General features: G+C 38.8%; 1 protein-coding gene across 1 annotated transcript; it reads left to right on the top strand.

Moving 5' to 3' along the window:
- Positions 1-2,460: 2,460 nt before the first annotated feature.
- LOC131892721 (uncharacterized) lies at positions 2,461-18,821 on the top strand. The gene is made up of 4 exons (XM_059242555.1): positions 2,461-3,251; positions 9,633-9,914; positions 15,596-15,812; positions 17,134-18,821. The coding sequence occupies exons 1-4, from the start codon at positions 2,812-2,814 to the stop codon at positions 17,533-17,535; spliced, it is 1,341 nt and encodes a 446-aa protein (XP_059098538.1). The 5' UTR covers positions 2,461-2,811; the 3' UTR covers positions 17,536-18,821.
- Positions 18,822-19,955: the final 1,134 nt, after the last annotated feature.

Genomic DNA, 19,955 nt, shown 5'->3' on the forward strand with positions numbered 1-19,955 from the left:
TTTCGTGCTTGGAAATACTAGAAATAGTTTGTAGGTAGCTTTAGGCATTGATTCACTCTGAGGTGAGAGGTGACAGAATATGTGATTGACCTTCGTTTCGTATTCATGGTCGTTACAAATTAGATGGTGCAAACGTTGCTTGAGGAGGAGATACTCTTGATGGAAGAGAGTAGTTTCAAGTGTTGTGCAGACAATAGAGTCAAGGTCAACCATCGGAAAGCTTCCATGGATTGTATATATATTGTTCTTGTTAATTGAAAGGGTTGACAGATGACACGTCTCTGCTTTCTTTTACGTACAAATACAACGTACTGGGGTTCAGGCGCCAATACTTGGTTTATGAAAACTCCAAAGTGTTGAAATTTTATTACATATCCATTCAAACTTCTCAAAAGCATGATCAATCCTCAAAATGAAAGACTTATTCGGGAAAACGTGACAAATTAGCTCCGAATGAAGGAAGCGTGTTTTTTCCAGGAAAAGGGATTGTGTTGGAAAAACATGCATAACTAGTATTGTGTGTATATTCCGATGGTCACTTACATTTAAATGAAATTTATTTCCACTATTTTCTTACTGAGTTGAGATGCTTGAACACCAATGGCTATTTGAGTTCGCCTAATAGTTGATTTGCGTTATCCAAATGGATCTATTGTGAAAAAAGTACACTGAAGACCCTGTGTTCTATAATTGATTTCAACTTTCTTATCATGCAAATTCTTATTCGAATCCTCCCTAATCTTGTGAAGGAAAATGGACTGCAGAGTCTGTTTTACTATAAGAAATAAAAAATGTAAATTTCTATTGACAATCACCTCAAAAACTACGTTAACATAAGTATCAAACACTCATGATACAAACTCTGCTTATTAAAATCTAAGCATTTAATTAACTTTTTTGAGTGACAACAATATTTTGGGGGTAAGTTTTTTTTCACGGGCTTTTCTAACCACTGCAGGGCATGCAATCCCTCGCACTATTAATTTGAAAGGTTAAAAGATGTCTATTAATGTCTAATAGTAACTGCCTTATTATTAGCCTCCGACAAAACATGTTTGAATTTTGGCCCAAAATTATGTCATTTTTATGTTGCTTAAAACAACCCAAACATGTTGATTTTATGTTAACCAAAAACGTCTCGGTTTGTTGTTTCTGTCCCTTTTATTTTTCCTAACATAAAAACTAGGACAGGCCAAAATTTGCAGATAGATACAGTCTTTATTGCCAACAAATTTGTATAAAAAATCAAACAAATTTACACAAAAATTTGCGAATAAACTTTCCAAAAATAAGCAACAACACGTTCGATGGTAGGCTATCTTTGCCTTCAATATCAAGCAATAAATAGATGAAAAGGAATATTACATTGTAATATCTTCAAGCACCAGTAATTGAACCTGCGATACTGAAGAAACATATTTGTGCCATGTCCATGCTGGCTCCTGTTTTGTAGACCTTGAAAAAAAGACCTTGTTAGTTGCTGGAAAAAAATAGGAATAGTTGAATGAATACAAAAAAATAGCAAGTGCGAAAAAGACGAGAAAAAATGAAAAAAAATGTTGGGAATGAAGGAAAAAAGGTCGATGAATTGCAAAAACGTTGCTGCCATGGCCAAAATTTCAATGTTAGTCCTGTTTATTGCCTTTTTCGGTCGTCAAATTCTAGGAAAACAATAGGATAAACTCACGGAGGTAGTTGTTTACCTCTTTGCTCCCCAGAGCCCCCTTTTGACTTATGTTGGGATGTGTCAAGGGTTTGGCTGTGGCATAAGTTAATTTGAATAGTGTTCTAATAAGCACAGTTGTAGTATAAAGAAACAAAAAGATAGTGCCCGAAACGACTATAAAAATAAAAGTTTAGACACTTTTTGAAACAAGAGTTCAACTATGGGTGGAAAAAGTAGTGTCTTTATTAGCTTTTTTATTTCGTTGACAAAAAATTAAATCTTCTTTTTTTACAAACATTAGGACACTTTTTAGTGATTCCGATGTTATGATAGAGTATAAAATTGATTCTTTTCGAGAGTTTAGTGCTATTGCCTAGGGCACTTTTGCCCACTAAACGATTAGATTTGTGTCCTATTTGATCCACAACTGAATAAGGTCCTTGTTCTTAGACGTCATCTTTCTCTTTATTACGTATCATCGCAGGAAGGAAAGAAAAAAAAGGTTAAAAAATTGAAAACGGACAGTAATATTTTTTTGGGCCCCAAAATCCCCATAACATGTGAAAAATATTTTTTTATGCAAAAACATTATTGGTCTGACTCTACTTTTTACTATTGATGAAAGCTGACAAAGAAAATATTCTACCACAAGAATACTAACGAACTTGGAACGATTAAAAGTCATTTCAACATTGAACCACTCCATGACAAACACTAAACTCTTAACTATTCAACGATTTAAAGCAGCCTCAATGAATTTGTTTCAACTGTAATTATACTTCCTCACTTTTCGCCGTGGAATCGTCAAGTTTTCCGTACAATATGTGGTCCCATCTATCCACCAGAAAGCTTCCCCAATGTCTGAAATTTCTCATCCGGAAGCCCTTGAACGGAGCTCCGTCAAAAAAAATGTGGACGGACATTTTTCCCTTCTCGAGGGTCTCGAAATTGGTTTCAGGAGACACCTCGACGAGACAGCCTTCGTTCTCTCGGAAGGGATCCTTGAGCTCTCGCTGTGTTCTCTCGCATAGTTACTATGCAGAGCGCTCAAAAAGCTGCCGCTTTCTCTGAACTTTTGAATCCCTTTCAATATCTAGCTGATCACCATTTCACCCACATCAAAGTTAACCATCGTCTAAAGAGAAATGGCCGAACCCGAGTCATTTTCAATGAAGCGACTCAAGTTTAGAACCAAGGTCAAAGCCCCCACAGGAAGTGCTGAAGCCTCTCACTTGAGCCACAAGTGTCAGCCTTCAAGACTCAAAGAGACGACCAAGTTCTACCTTCAGCTTCTAGCCATTTGGGCCATATTTTGTGTGCCCGGAAATGTCGTGACCCTGATAATGTATCTGAAAAGTGAGGACAAGCAGAGCGGCATTAATGAGAGTGATCCCAACCCTGATGAGGCCAATGCCACAGTGAGGGTCTTTGAAACGAATCGCAATGTCTTGTTAGAGGAGTTCTGTCAAGGAACTGGTGATGACACCCATGTCACAATTAATGGGCATGACGAGCTCACACTGGCGTTCCTGAATTGTACGCTGGATTTGAATTCGACGTTGGAATTTCATCACTTGTTGTTGAGGTAAGAAAGTACTATGTTTTGGCAAAGCTCTCGTGTAGAAGGGTCTTAAATTTGAGTTTTATGGTCCATGGAACATATCAGCTCGTGTGAAATGAGATTGGCAAGAAAAAGTTGACGTGCTTCATAAGAAGAGATTGAGTGCAAAAATGGGCATGCATATTATCAATCGAAAAAAAAATTCGCTAATATGTATAGCGACTCTTATGTTGAGATTCAAACCTTCCTTGTTTTAAGGGTAAAATAAACAAAGGGTTCAAATACTCGGGTTGGATCTGATCTCTTTTTGTCTGATCTAAGGTCCTTTGACGTTCTGTCTTAAGTAATACAGCATGATGGTGAAAGGCGTTCACAAGCTTTATAGCAGTTTGAAGGCTTCAAATAAATATTATCATGCTCAAGTGACGGGTCTCATTTCAACCATTTAATGTCGAGATGTTGTCGAAGACATTCGTCACCCTTTTGAAGCTTGGCGATCAAGTAATTAAAGCGAAAGTCATGCAGACCTTTTTTGTGGTTAGTTGAATAATTATGATACGTGATATGGTCGATACTGCGCATCTGGAGCCTAGTTAAATCATGTAGGGTCGCAGACCAATGTCATCACCGCAAATCCTTAAATATTGCAACAATGTGAAGGAACTGAACTTAACCTGAGGACTAGGGACCCTTGATTCAGAGACGCGCCAGGTTTGACAAGTGGCTTCACTTGAAAAATGTAAACGATCAGTAGAACTAAAAAGTTGCCTAACAGATTTTGAAGTGATGTGCTGTATAACAAAGAGTTCTATCATGACAAGGATCATTGAATATTTTCTTCAAGGACACTGCCAAATTTTACTTGAAGACAAGCTGATTGTTACTACTATTTTGTTACTTTCTAAATCCTTTCTGAACCCATTTTTTCATAAGATAAGATTGGTAAAATATTTCATTAGATTATTCAGATTTACGTTGTCACATGTGTGCTTCCTGAATCTATCAAGAAACAAGTCCCTTCATACTTTACAATGTAATTTGTGGTATATGGTAGTACTTTCTTTTTTGAAGTGCTTTAGTCCAACTCGAGACTGGTAGCATGGGAAACATCATTGTGTCAACTACATTTTATTGAGAAATATCACACTATTACCATTGCAATGACTAAAGACACTCTTAACCCTGTGGAATGAGTTAGCTTAATCAATGAAGGATCAAATTTGTCATAAATCATTCAAAGCTTTGCCCTATTGTGCGATGCAAACAGGCGACCTCTTTTTAGAAGGAACTGACTCCCTGTCGGGAAGGTTTCCAAACAAAGCCCATGTTCGACGTTCGTTGACTAATGGCAGCCAATTAGATGGGCAGCATTTGATGACGTATACTCAACCTCGCGTATCTATGCCTCGAGCATCTATACTCAGGACCAGCAAGATTTGAATCAGGATTCAGCGGCCTTACGTCACAAATGCGAGCAAAATGTAAGCAAGCTTTGTCATTGGTTGAAAGTGCGGGTAAGCAAAGTCGAAGGAGCAATCAGAGCAATAACTGTCTAAGTAAAAAGGCGGGGAATTCAAACTGACTGAAAATCGTCATTTTCAAAGTCGAAGTTTCACATGTTCCAGTCAGTAATTTTGTCCAAAAATGTTACCACAACACGACATTTTTGTTCCGTTTCAGAATCAATCACAATTAGAATCCTTTTTGCATCATACTTTGGGCTAGAAGGAAAAAACCTTCAGACCCGTACATAAATCTCAAGCTAATGTTGGCAAATTCCTTATGTATTGTAAACTTGACGATGGTCTGAATGCAAAAAAACTCTAAACTGCCCCTATGCCAGATTTCACAAGAGATTGTCGCTCCTTGCATTGCATGATCAAACAAAAATTAGTGGCTAAGATTAAAACAAAAGAGAATGTTTCACCCAACATGACTTCACTAAAGAATTGGCCAAAAACAAAGTTAGTCACCCTTGGAAAATGATGAATTTTTGAAGCTGCCGATCCCCTATAGAACAGATACAATGCAATGGCAATAAAGTTACTCGTACTAAATTCTCTGTTGCACCTAGATTGAGCGCATACTGGTGCTCATCCAAGTCGTACTAGTCATATGTAGAGACCATCATAGAGGTGGTTGAATTTGAATAGTCTGATTTGCTGTCAATTTTCGATGAGCATGTAAAGTTTTCAAAAAGAGCTCACTCATTTGAATTGCTTAAAAAGTTGAAGTTTTATATGGTGTATGACAGTTATAATCCACCATGGACTAATCATCCAGACTCCACAGGGCTAGAGTGTCACATGTATACTCCAAGAAAAAATCTTGTTCGGATGTCAAGCAGAAATGTGAGAGGGTTGAATTAACCAATTTTGTTCTCAATACTTCTGTCCAGCTCTTCCGCCCAATTGCAGTCAAACTTGTTCTATATCAGCTCAACATGAAAGCCACAGCCTAGTTATATGCCATTAGAATTAGGTTATTATGATAAGCCTCAATAGCATGCAGTAGTCACACTGCTCTGTCACAGCCTTCTGGGAGCAAGATTCAATAGAACTCAAAAAAGAGGGTAGAGTCATTGCTTAACGATTTACTTTGTCTAGTTTATGGGGACGTTTGGGCAAGCTCTGGCAGGTTCGTTGAACCAGTAACTCTAAGAAACTCTGAACCAGTCGTTCGATGGAGCAGAAATTTGAGATTGGTATTTGCAGAGACCTGAGGCAGGTTTGATTTGAAGAATGCAATGCGTTGATTGGAAAAGGAAATGTCATTTCTCGACCTTAGCGTCCCCGTTCATATTTCTGTGGCTCATGATGGAACCCATTAATGCGAATGCAAATGGAAGATACTTTATTGCACAATGCTTATCAAAGAATCAAGCTGTGTTGATCTGTTAAATTCAGATAGACTCGATCCATTTCAAGTAAGTGGTGACATTTGGCAAATTTGTCTCCATCGCGATATTTGACGGCTTGTTCCAGATTCTCTCGACTTTTTGGTTCGGACAGAGACATGCCTTTGTCTCGCCCAATTCAAAATAGAACTTTTGGGCCCTGAACCATGGAACCTGTTAGAGAAAGTTCAGAATTTCGTCGAAGTTCTCAATTTATGTAAAAGAGTTTTTTGTCATGGCAAAAAGAATGCCGAATGAGATGCAGCACTGTCAATGCTATGCATTGCTGAGCCAATCCTTTACATGCCCTTGGGAACTTGGGTGACTAAAGGTGATTAGTAGACCTCGGAAAAAAAGGTAGGAAAAATAAGCAAAACAAGAAACTTATGAGTAGCAGAAATTACCAAAAAAAGGCAAGGAAAAGGTATCGAACTTAGGCATAAAAAGGTAGAAAAGCGGTCATTTTTGCGAAAAAGATCAAAGGTAGTCAGTCGTAAGCTGGTCAAAAAGGTACAGGAAAATAGATTTATTTTTTCATATTTTTGACACAAAGCATTGAAAAAGAACTAGCTGTTTTAGCAAGAGAAATACACAACAATACAGATCATTATCATTGAGGTATATTTTAAAAAGACTTAGGCATTGCTCTGAAACCATGTAACTTTAGCATGAGGAGGAACCTTCTTCATTATCGCTTACTAGGGAGCTAAACTGTAGGTTCCACGCTAGAGCAGCTGTGACATTTTTGCTGCTTATCTTGTTTTGCCATTATTGCATCACTGATGTCGTCGATTTCCTCAGGATTGATTTTGTGCACTGTGCTTTGCTTGGGTCGGAAATAGAACTAAACAAGTAAGCAAGAGATCATAACAGGTTTAATTCGCTTTTGATTCAGTGTGTGGTGAGGTTTTTTGAGGTGCCTCAAAAATCTTTATTGACCTATTTAGTTCTTTACGATTTGTTCAAATAACGGTAAAATATTACTTAGCATATTCAACAAAACTGTTGACATATTTTATTTTGGCCTCTATCTCTTTAAGCCATACTTCTTTCTTGATCTGTTGATAAGAAACATGGTGGCACTCACAGGCTTTCATGCCGATACTAACGCCAGATTTGGGATTTTTTACAAGGTAAAAGTTGGAGTTCAGTTCTCTCAGTAGACAAAGAGGTTTCTTCTGTTTCGCTTTTTTCTATGGAATATGCACACTGTCACCATTTATGACCGCATCACTAAATATACACCAGCCGTCTTCAATTGGAAGAGAGCCTATCTCTTCAACCCAGTCATGCGTCCCCAGTTGAACTCTCATAGCCTCAAAATTTCCAAATCTGGAATGGTTTGACTCGTTGGTACAGCAGTTGTTCATTTTAGTGAAATCTGTATTCCAATGTAATCAGACAGGGAGAGTTCTTCCCTGGCCAACACATGTTTCATTATTTTTAGTATTCATACCCACCGATATTTCCAGCCTTATTTGCGAAAAGGTCACAATTTTCCCAAGGAGTTCTTAGCTAAGGACTGAAAGCAGATTGTTGTCTTTCCTTAAAGTCCCTTTTTGAAAGTTCCAATCGATATTTGGATGGTTAAAGTCTCCAATGACAAGTCTGTCTTCTTGAGCTGTAGTCGGCATAAAATCCTCTGAGCCTCAATTGAAAGAACACAAGGCTGTCAATGACGACATCTCCAGTCAAAAGGGGGCGTGTTCGCGATGTCTTGTCAAGTGCCAAGAACAATCACAAACCAGCGAAGAGCGAGCACCAAAGTCAATACCAAAAAAATCTAGGATTCTTTTAATTCAAAAGTTTGAAAGATACTAGATCGATCAATACTAGCAATATATCATACGTAATGATTACAAAATCGCCTACCTCGAGGAAACCGACTTGATATGGAATCGAGAACTGTCTGTAAGGGCTCTGGTATTGAACGTTTAATTGATTGTCGTGTGGGCAAACTTATTACTTGTTCCCAATGACCTTGGAATGCATGACCCCGGCTTGTCTTCTAGGTAGGTGTCTTCTTTGATCTCAGCCTTACGTAGCATCAACTCGTGATTCAAGATGTCGGCCACGATAGTGTGAGAAAGAATTCTCCCTAGTTGTCATGGCACAAAAACTCCGAAATTTTCTCTAATACGTTTGCATATGATTTCTGAATTTTGTTGGTCATCAAATCTCTTCTTTCTTCACTTTCTCGGCACAGGCACTTCCATCTTGTGGTACCCAGAAGTCCCAGGGACCACTGGGACCATTTTTTCCCTCCGTTTTCCCTACGGGAGGACTTGACTTAAGGATCGCATCGATGGTACTCAATTGTGTCAAGTCCCAGATAAACGTCTAAATTTCACAATGAGAATGTAACTACTAAGTCAATCATGCGTCACTCGGGTCTTGAAAAAGGCCCATGACTCTTCCAAAAACTGGTCATCTCGTTGTGGGTGACTTGACGGAGAAATAATCGCCTCCATTTCAAACAAAATCTGGTTGACGAATGAATTCCTCCTTACTATTCCTGACCAACCTGGAGTAACTTGGTATCAAGAATTAGCGAACTCAAATTTGATATTAGACCAAATTCATTTCCGAGTGATTGTATCATTACGTTTTATGCCTTGAACCGATTCAAGACATCTGTCTGCGTACAGTTAGTGAATTATTGTTATAATTAGCATCATGTAAATTTACCAATTTTAACAATCAGGATGCAAATTGGTTCAATACTCTCCTTCGCGAGACAAAAAAGTGCAATCAGTACAAACCCTTTCAGATTCATCAATCAAATAAATATTGAAAAATTCTAAAGATGAAAAAAACGCACAATGTCTGTTGGGGGAAAGAAACACAAACAGCCGGCCGGAATAGTCTCTCAAGTCTAACGACACATCAATTTTAGAAAATAAGAAAAGACACGATGTTTGCCAGGGTTTGATCTCCCTTTAAATTCTTACAGTTTAGAGCACAAGAATAAAGTTGACGTGTTATGAAATTACCTCACTCAAGAAACTGGTGTGTCGTATTGACGCATGGCCACTCCACGTTCCCAAAAAGATTTAATTTCTGCACGTTAGAGTGCGCTTACTTAGCATATTTAAGTCAGGCTCCAGGAAGTAATCTGTAAATTTGCCCGATCGTTCCAGGTTGAATCATAATGCATTCCTGCGGTTTAAGCCCATTTGTTCAGTTTCATTTTGACCTTAGAATAGTGGACAAAACCATTTTGGATCCCTGTGTAGTATTAGGAGTTTAGTTAGCCATCTATCCGTTTCACTTGGAATCACCAGACAAACCTGATGTTGGAAACAAGTCCTCTTATTGTAAAACCAAGTTATGTGACTTTACGTTTATGTGTCTTGACGTTTTATCATAGCCAACATCTTGTTCCAACCGTGGAAGGAGTCAGTGCATACTTTCCCTTACCTAGGGACTGGGGATTTGGCAAAAGAACCAGTTCAGCTGGCAAACACCTGAAACAATGTCTCACAAATGCAATTACTTCTGTTTTCCAGGGCGTCGTGCGATGTGATCGAGGCCCTGGGTTTATCGAATTTTACCCAACTGAATCCGATCATTGATTGCATCAACCAAAAGCAACACGAAATGGAAGCCAGACACTTCCAATGCTACGAATCCTTGGTTGATTACGGGCCCATTCGAGCAAAAGTTAAGTTCTGGCTGGAAGGCATTGGTATCCTATGCGTGGGCATTTTTGGTCTCATTGCCAATATTCTGACATGCATCATTCTCAAAGACATGAAGAGCAATTCGAGCTTCAACAAACTACTAATGAGGTAAGCAAGGCGAATTCGTACATACGTACTGTACATGTGTGTAAAGCACACCCTACTGACGGTAATATATTCAGAGTATATGAGGAGCACTCATCCTACTTGAATATCCCTATTGTGACTCTTGGTCATGTCATAGCATGAATAGAGATTTGTAAAATAGGTGTTTAAACGTACACTGCAAATATGGTTACATATGAAATCGAAGTCAAAACAATAGAGCATGAAAAGAATATAAAAAAATTGATATCACAATGAGTATGACTAGAATGTGTTCACTACACAATTAAAAAAAGTGAAGAAAGCAGAACAGATTGAACATAAACAGGTGAATAATGAAAAAATTCTTTATTATTAATTGCATAATGGGCGATGGTTCAGTTTGATCAAGTCACAAAGCCTACTGTCAGCTCTCCTTGTTAATGAAATTTGGCTGGAAGTCGGACAAAGCTTTTATGGACTGAGCCATGGACCTCGGAATTAATTTTAATTTACCAAGAATGAGCATAATACGCTCACAATGAGTGTTCTTTCATAAGGGATAACGTTCCAACGACTAACTCCAAGGTAACGTACCTCCAAAACCTCACCTCTCATATTCTGAGTTTGAAATGACGTTGACAAATGAGCAATCAAAATAATTTAACCCCAAACGTAGACAAGTTCCAACTGACAACTTTTGAATACACACAAACAAGAGAACGATTCACCCTCATTCCAACAAAACTCTAAAAATCTCCTACTAGAGGCATGAAAGAAGAAACATAAAAGGATAAAAAATCTAGTTTGTTGTGGTTTAATACTCCACCTGAATCAGTAACTGGAACATTACATCTCCAGTCGAGTGACAGCAGCGCCTCTACAATTAGAAACCATAGCCTATCAGCCAGCCATTCTGTTATCACCCCCATTCGCTCAGGAACCGAGTCCGCCTGACTAGCTTGCATAACGCCAGGGCATTAGTAACGAAATTACAAGCAGCAAAATTACAGTAATCTTTTCCTGTTTTTTTTCGAAAAAAGCAACTGTAATTTCATTCGATTTTAAAATTGTCTAATTGTGACAACCCAAAAACTAAAAGAATTACTCGTTGCTTTTTCAGCTTCCAGAATTGCCTTTAATTTTTTGTTTTGCTTTTGACAACACATGAAACCTAAGGCTCAACTGAAATTGCCATTTTTTTGCCATTTCCTTGTAGCATATTAAAAACATTGAAAGTCAGGGTTGAAAAATATGCTTGCTCGTAACTAATCTGAGGGTGTCCTTGATTTTAAATCTTGTTGCATTTGGTACTTTATTGTTCTGTTGGACTGAAAACCAGATTGAGTGCATTTGTCAAGCAAGGAAATCGTGCTTTCCGTTGAGCCTGATGCATCAAATTTCCAAAGTCTCCACAATTCTACGTCTTAAAGCAAAGGCTTCTAAGAGGAAAGGTTTGGTAATGTCAATAACATATTTTTTACATAAGGGTTATATTGCTAGATGCATTGTTTGCAAATCCATATACGTTAAGGGTTGTAAGACGTTTGTAAACAGAAATAAAAGTAAAACTTAATAAATTTCAAACTTGATTTGATGTTAAATGCAAACTCCCAACGGGTTGGTTTTTTTTAGGGAATGTCAAAGATGCACCTCAAAATATTGCCGATTTTAGCGGCATGGATGCTAATAAAGGATCTTTTTTGAGGGTTTTGGAACTTGCCCTCTTGCAAATGTTAACCTTGATTTGGGTTATCAAAATAGTGCGTTAGTCATTCCCCTTTGGTATGTTAAATCACAATCAAGTTTGCTATTTTCATTATGTCATGTTGTTTCATATTGTTTAGCAAAATCAACAATCAAATATGAGCATAACATGAAGTAAAATTAATCTTTGGAGATGGCATCAATGCCCATCAAGTCTTTTGATTTATTATTTCTGTTAAAAGATAGATTGTATTGTAGGAAAAGCTAGATATCTGAAAACTTAAGCTATAGCATTTTTGGAAAGTGAGGGTTTTTGCTTGAGATGAAAACAGGAGAGTTCATTTAATTATGTGGCGTTCCATTAGAACTGCACTGTTATGAGAAAATGAAGCATTACCTTGTTTAATGTTACATATATTTCATGAGGGTTTATGTAGTGTATTCACATTCTTTTTTATGTAGTCACAAGGATAGCCTTAAAACTTCTGTTAAAAGTCATCTTTTTCAATTGTGAAAGTACTGCACTCCTTTTCATTCCTCCCAAACTGCAACTAACTTGAGAGGTTGCTCAAAGCCAACTGATGAATAACGCCCTTAGAAACCTGTTTGAGTGACGTCAAGCAAGTGACGAGATAATCTTTATTATCGGTTGAAGTTATAAAAAAGGTTCCACAAAAATCAGCTGACCGATAGCAAGGTTGCGTGAACACAGGTTGCATGAGTTTTGTTCATTACCGTCAAACAGAAAAAAGTGGTTTTGGTTTAGATATATGAGCTGACACATGGAGAACGTCAGTACTAGATCTCAAGCACAACTCGAACGTTTTCTTGTGAGGTTATGTAGAGCTATGGATTATCTCCCGATCAGATGCATTCACCTTGAATTCCGTCTTTATGTTCAAGCACTCAATTAAGAGGCGACGCAAAACTGAAAACTTTTAGTATGTTTGTTGAGCAGCTCAAACTTGAATCCTTTTCAAGGATTAAACATGGCCTGAAACTTGCCATTTAGTATTCACCCCCAAATAGATATCACGTGCACTCCATATTAGTGCGTTTGAAAACAACCAATTGAATCTAAATCATTTTATCCCATTTTATTCCTTTCGCCAAGTTATTCGGATTCATCAAAGAAGCATTTCAAAATTCAAAGAGTTTAGTCGAATCTCACGGATTTACCAACAAAAAATGAAGGACTTCATAAAATATTTGTCAAATCTCAAATTTCTCTTATTGGTTGGAAAATTAAGTTGGCAATTCTGATTTTTCTTTTTTGCAATGCATACACTAGCGTTGTCTTGAGATTCTTCATGAGGCGTTTACTCAGATGAAATGTTTTGAAATGCTGTTCTGACCTTATTACCATCGCAAAATAAAGTGTGTAAATTTTCCTCCTTTTTAATTGACATCTTCAAGCCGTTGCAACAGAATTAGACAAAAAATTGTTACGTCATTTTTGTCTACGTTTTGGTTACCCCGGATGAGAAAAAATTGGTCAGGGCAAAATTGGGACTCGTTACGACCAACATCTTGCAGGAATTACGTGTGAGACAGCCATGGTTTCTTTATTGAAACAACAGTAATCTTTGGAAATTGACGATAACACTCTTTACAGTACTAAGGCCTTGAATCGTCTAGCAAAGGAACACAATCACCCAGGACTGAACTTCAAAGCTAACCTACAAAAAAATTATCTCATGAGCTTTTGAAGTTGTTCCAATGTTGAACTTATGGAGGAAACATATTTAACATATATTGGTATTTTTCGGCTTCTTCTGGAAAGACGTCTAAGTGATGTTAAAGGGAAATTGCATCAAAAATGAGCTACATAAAATCGATCGTTTATTTGCATTTCCGTAACAAATCCCCGTAACAAATTCCGTAACAAAAAGATATTCGCGACATTGAATAACAAATTTGCTGTTCTTTACGAATAGGTTTGACGTTTTGTTGTTTTGATATGGGACATTTAAACGACACTTTTGGAATTGGTTCATTGCTCTGTTTTGTGGTGAGAGAGCTCTCATAAATTCATAGACATTGTGTTTATTCATCTGATCAAATGTCTTTTTGTAAGGGTAACCTTTACAATAAATGATGGTCCCAAAATGCTATGGAACCACAACGAGTCCCATGAAAACGCTTTGAAAACATTATTAATTCCATTTACATATTTCATTTCGGCCATTTTCCTCGTGCTAGTATGTCATGACATTTACAATGTCTATTAATCCAAAAGTGTAAATGGTGTGATCCTCGTTAATCAGGGCCTTGCTTCATAGTTTAGGTCTTTGAGGCATTGTAATGAAATCGGAACAAGCGGTATACGTACTTGGACATTATTTTAAAGTTAATTTTTCATCCATGCCATTAATGAAATAGCAACATAGTAATGAATTGTGTTAAAGCGTACTTCAGCTCAACATCATCAAATAATTCATTGTTCTGCAACATAATCACGCTATGGTCCATTGAAATGATTCAACCTGATACATGAGCTGGTTTTCAACATTGAACAGACACCAATGAACAATGACACGGGCACAGGCTTGGGTCCCCTGATGTATACAAATCTACAAACAATACTTAAAAACCAACTATTTTGAGATCCACTCATACACCATTTTCGCATCAGGAATACAATTGTTTAATGTGATATATTTTGAAGGAACTCGGGTTGAGGTGAAATAAACAGAGATTTAGCAATGGGTGGAGGAAATGCTCATTTGCTTAAATCAAGTTGGAAATTTAGCCAATCGGATTAAAAGCTTTAGAAATAATTTGATTGTCAAATGATTTGCTTCCGGCCAATCCCATTTCATTCGAAAAGATTCGTCTGAAATTGATCTGTTCAATACCAACCGTCTAGAAACCAGACAAGAGTCACAAACAAATCTTTAAGACAAACTACTACTTACCCTACCAGCATGCACTATTAAAGGCTATCGAGAATTTTCTCCTCTTCGTTAATCATAGTATGCCTCAAGGTCGCCCATTTAGGTTTGTTATGGCAGCTCAGGCTATGAATTCAATAGTTAAAAAAATATTGGATTTGGATATCATAGGACCGAACCAGGATTAGCAAAATGTAAAGAGGAACCAATATACTGCCACTGCTGGACATACATAGGTCAGTAAAAAAGCGTAAAAACCCTATGGTCTCTCTATGTGCGTAACATAGGTAAACAGTCAATTATTGGTGTTAGTTCTCATGTCTTTGTTTTTTTTTCCTCTTGAGCAAATAATCCAAGTTTGTTTAGGAACACTGTTTAAATTGGTGTTCGGTGGCTTGCAAGTTACGTTCTCAAGACGTTTATGACCGTGATGGATGAGCGTGCTCTCACGTCTTCATTTTTTACTTGTTCGTCATCATTTCCTCTCGCTCCAAAGGGGTCCACTTCAAATCACGAGAACGGCATTTTATGCAACAAGCTCAAAGATATTTAAGTCGGAAATGTATATTAGGAGAATCATATCTAAGCTTTATTTACACGAAGGCCAATTATTGCTGATTATTACTAGACTTTTCAAAGAGTGATAAATGTTCATGAAATTTGACTTTTTGTAACACAGAAAGGCAATTCAAACCGAATGGATTTCTGTTTGGTACATCTTTCATAATTCTTGGTTTAACCGCCAAATTACTTGAACCATAATATCTTATAAAATAGTAAATGCTCCTTGTCCAATCCTGACATCATAAGTGTTCTTAAAAGGGTTGAGGCTTTGTATAGCATATCTAGAAATGATGCACAGCATCAAGAGTTGTTTAAGGATCAAAGTTGATCAAAACGTCAGAACCGTTAAGAAGATTTTTAGATCCCCGTGATGACACGGCGAACATGATGTTGTTAAGTTGGTTCACATTTTTTTATTGGTAATAACATGTTTTCTTTACCAATGACGTGTTTGTAAGGCACTCACTCATCTATTCCTAATGTGTACTATCTTGTTCATCCTGGGAATATCATATTTTCACACATTTCTATTTGTTCCAGCTTATCCATTGTGGATTGTTTGCTTATCGTTGATATGATTGTGGAAAAGTCTGTCATCGGCGCTTTCTTGGGCGAAGAGCCTCTTTGGTATAAGCTGACATTCCCTTACTTTTGGTATCCGTTTAAAGGGATGATCCTGAGTGCCACCATTTTCATGCTGGTAGCGGTCTCTGCCGAAAGACATCGGGCTGTTTGTCATCCAATGGCCAGACGTCAGGTAATTCAAGAAAAATGTAGAAAACAACCTACAGCGGGTGTGTCAAAAAGGTCTTTAAATATTAACCAAAATATGGATGACGAGGAAAATGATCTCAATGGTAATTCTGCCATTAGCTTTTGATCATGTGGTTCTACCAATAATGCGAAAGTGCAGACTATCAAAATACGTTCTAAGACGCAACATTGCATCTACTTGTCTGATGGATGAAAACATCACTATGAAGAGAGAGGACCATCACATCCTTTGACCTAAAACCAATTCAAAAACATCTGACGTACCATAATGTTAAGTTACGTTCAAAACTTTCATTGAAACTGAGACCTTTAAAGCGTTGCAAAAAAACGAAGAATGATCTGACTTAAAAGTTTTCTCCGAGTAAGCTTTTCTTTGAAGACTTTTTAATGCTAAACTTGTCACAAGAGGGAATCATGTTGTTGTCATATGCCAGAGGTTTTGTGGCCAACTTCTCTAGCGATGTTTCGTCTGAGTATGTGAATAACCATGTTCGTGTTCGTTGAGAATTAAAACTTTGAATCTGTACGCAATCAAGCGAAAACTTTCTGAGGTAATCGTTTGAAATCTTCTCCATCAACAAAAACCGTATTTTGTTTACAAACCAACTTGTAGTGAAACCATTCAAAGCAGAAACGATTGCTCTAGAAAAAAGACCGTGATGTTGAGCGCATCGGTGAAGATATGAGTCTGATCTTCCCTCTGTGAATCGATTGTACTCCTATCTCCTGAGTTTTGCGCTAGTTTTCCATCGTGGGTGAGTGAAATAGGAAGAGGAAGGATTCAAGACTAAGTGGTTGTGAATAGTTTGTTCCAAGTGGTCCATGGGATCGGTGGAAAACCAATCATGGAATTGCCGACGCCACCTGCCAACGACGGCGACACAACAAAAATATCAGTGACCAGTATGCCTGTGCATTCGTACGCCAAAGTTTTGAAGAAAACGTACCCTAATATGGTTTTGGATTTTGAGTGCTCAGCAAACGAGGATGAAATATTATCCCAAACTATCCTAGCCGAATTTTTATTTGAAGAACTTAAGGTTCAAAAGACGGAAATCAAAGGTCTGGTCATGTTCTCCAAAGGGAACAGAACGGTAAAGATCGAAACTAAGGAGTCTAGCAACGTGTCTGATCGATTTGCCTAAAAGCATGAATTTAGGAGGTGTTACGGAGAAAAATCTGGGAAATGCACGGTTCGAGGTGCCCTAAAGTCTTCGGTGCTTCGAATTCTCGGAGTTCCCTGCGAAATCTCAAGCGATGAATTGGCTAAGCAAGTCAATACGTTTGCAAAAATTACTTTAAAGGTCGGCGTGGAAAGATTTGGTGACAGAGACGACCCAAGACTGGAAGGCTGGACCAATGGAAATAGAAGAGTGATGATAGTGCCAGAGCAAGAAATCCCGGATTTCTTCGCCATTGACTCGAGAAGGCTTCGAAATTTACATCGGGATCAGATTCGTCGCTGCGTTCATTGCAGAAAAGAAGGACATATCAAAACGGAATGTCCCGCCAGAGAACCCTCCAACACTTCCTCCGTGGGCAGCTTCCAGGAGAGTGCCAAGACCAATTTAGAAGAGCCGATTGAACCATCGTCTCACCGGGAAACACTCAAGAAATCTCAGCCCTATCGCGGGCCCAATAGGATCGATGTTACCAATGACTCGAAAGTGCCTGTCATCTCGGATGAAAGGCAGTGTACTGGTTGATAAAGAAATTGAAACTGAACTTGATGGATCCGCTCCTTCGGGTCGTTTTGGATCTGATTTCGACGCTGTCAAGCGTCAATGGGTCAGGACTGACATAACCCCGACCCGCGATCAGATAATACCAAAACGGAACAAGGCTATGAACGCGAAAGCAACGATACAAACCAGGAGCAGAAGTGCGTCCAGTTGTTCAACCAAATCGAATTTCCCTGGTAATAATCATGCCTGAGTTCAAAGTTTGTTATCTCAATGCCAGGAGTTTAGGGAACAAGCTCCCGGATCTCCACGTTCTGCTGAGTACTGAAGACTTTCATGTTGTTTGTGTGTCAGAGACATGGTTTCACCCTCTAGTGCTCTCCTCCGAAGTTGGTAATCCTGGTTATTTTGTTAGTGCAAGAAAGGATCGGACTGACACTATAGCAGACCGTGGGGGAGGCGTCCTCATCCTTGCCCGACACGATGTCACTTATCAAGAGATCCTTGTACATGTGGAAAACGTTTGTGCAATCAAATTAGCGGATCTATCCGTCTATTGCTCTTATGTATCTCCCAATGCTAGTGTGGCAGCAAAGATGCCAATGAACGATTTCTTGAGCTCACTCTCCACCAGATGTATTGTAGTTGGAGACTTCTATTGCCCCGGTATTAACTGGCGGGAGATGACAGCTTCGAGTGGTTGCGACCATTCATTCATGGAGGCAGTGACGCTTGGTGATATCTCTCAAATTGTCAATGTACCAACTCATGACGCTGGCAATGTCTTAGATCTCGTGTTGGAAAGTGAACCCGGTGTCTGCTATGATGTGCAAACCAGACCAGATCTACAATTCAGTGATCATATTACTTTATCATTTCGAATCTGAGGTGCACCTGACTTGAGGCCCCCCACTAATGAAATGGTGTTTAGTTATGGTCAAGAAAACTATTCGCAATTCAAAAAGTTCGTGGACAGTTTTAACTGGATCTCCACCCTTGAAAATCAAACTGCAGATGAAGCTTGGAATATCCTCAAAGATGCACTGATCTTCGGAATGAAGCTATACATCCCTCAAAGACTTCTACACATTAACGCCCGCCCACCATGGCTTTCCCCAGCACTCCTGAGGTCTGCACGGAAGAGCAATCGATTGTGGAAACGGAAGAGGGCCTTTCCATCTGTTGAAAATTAAAGGGAATTTATTTCACACAAAATCAAAGTTGAACATGACATCCGACTTGCTAAACGAAACTTTGAAGAAAGTATCTTGGATCTAGAAAACAAGACAGACCGCTGCTGGATTCGTCAGGCAACCTAGTCACCCACGAAAGCGTTATGGCTAATCTTCTAAGCGAGCAATTTCGATCAGTTTTTAACTCTCCAAATGACGAAATAGTGTGGCCTGCATTCGAACAAAAATGCGAGTTATCCACTGTCAACTTCTTTGTCAACGATGTTATAGAGGCCATAGCCAAGCTGAAGCCCTCCGACACCCACGGCCCTGATGGCATCACGCCAAGAGTTTACCACGAGCTGGGATTATCCGTCGCACGTCCCTTGGTGCTTGTGTATATGATGTGCATGACGTCTGGTAGTGCGCCAAGAGATTGGACATTTGCCAACGTCATCCCGTTGTTTAAGGGTGGTTCATCAAAAAGTCCTAGCAATTACAGGCCTATCTTCCTAACTAGTGTGGTATGTAAATTGATGGAAAAGGTCGTAAAAAAATGTTGTCGTGCGTTCCCTAGAAGCAAGGATAAACAAGGATAAATTTTGCTCAGCATAGGTTTAGCCGTGGCAGATGATGCGTTTCCAATCATTTGACATTCCAAAGTTACGTGACTGATGCTCTCGAAGAGAGCCTCCCAGTTGATGTGATATATCTCGACTTCTCGAAAGCATTCGACAAGGTTGATCACTTACTACTCTGCAGTAAGCTCGGCAATACTGGTGTTGGGGGTCTTCTAGGGGAGTGGATCAAGTCGTGGCTCACAGGCCGGCGACAAAGAGTGAAAATAAATGGGCACTGTTCTGGTTGGTCAAGTGTGGATTCAGGTGTGCCCCAAGGGATCGTTCTTGGCCCAGTCCTATTCAACATTTTCATCAACAATCTTCGCCAAAAGATTAGGTCTCCGGTGTTGCACTTTGCGGACGATACAAAATTATTTCGGAAGATTACAATCAAAGACGACACGATCGAACTTCAAGCAGACCTAGACCGTGCGTTGGAGTGGGCACTCGAGAACCGAATGGAATTTCAGACTTCTAAGTGTAAAGTAATGCGATGTAGGAATTCTACTGTGGTCCCCGGTTTCCAATTGGGCAACATTCAATTGGACAAGGTCAATGTTATGAAGGATTTGGGGATTCCTTGATGCGATTCCACTCGCATTGTCTTCAGATATCTGGAAACGCTAGACAATTGTCTGGTATGATTCGAAGA

The sequence above is a fragment of the Tigriopus californicus genome, chromosome 2 (genome assembly GCF_007210705.1).
Source record: "Tigriopus californicus strain San Diego chromosome 2, Tcal_SD_v2.1, whole genome shotgun sequence".
In the NCBI taxonomy this organism is placed as follows: Eukaryota; Metazoa; Arthropoda; class Copepoda; order Harpacticoida; family Harpacticidae; genus Tigriopus; species Tigriopus californicus.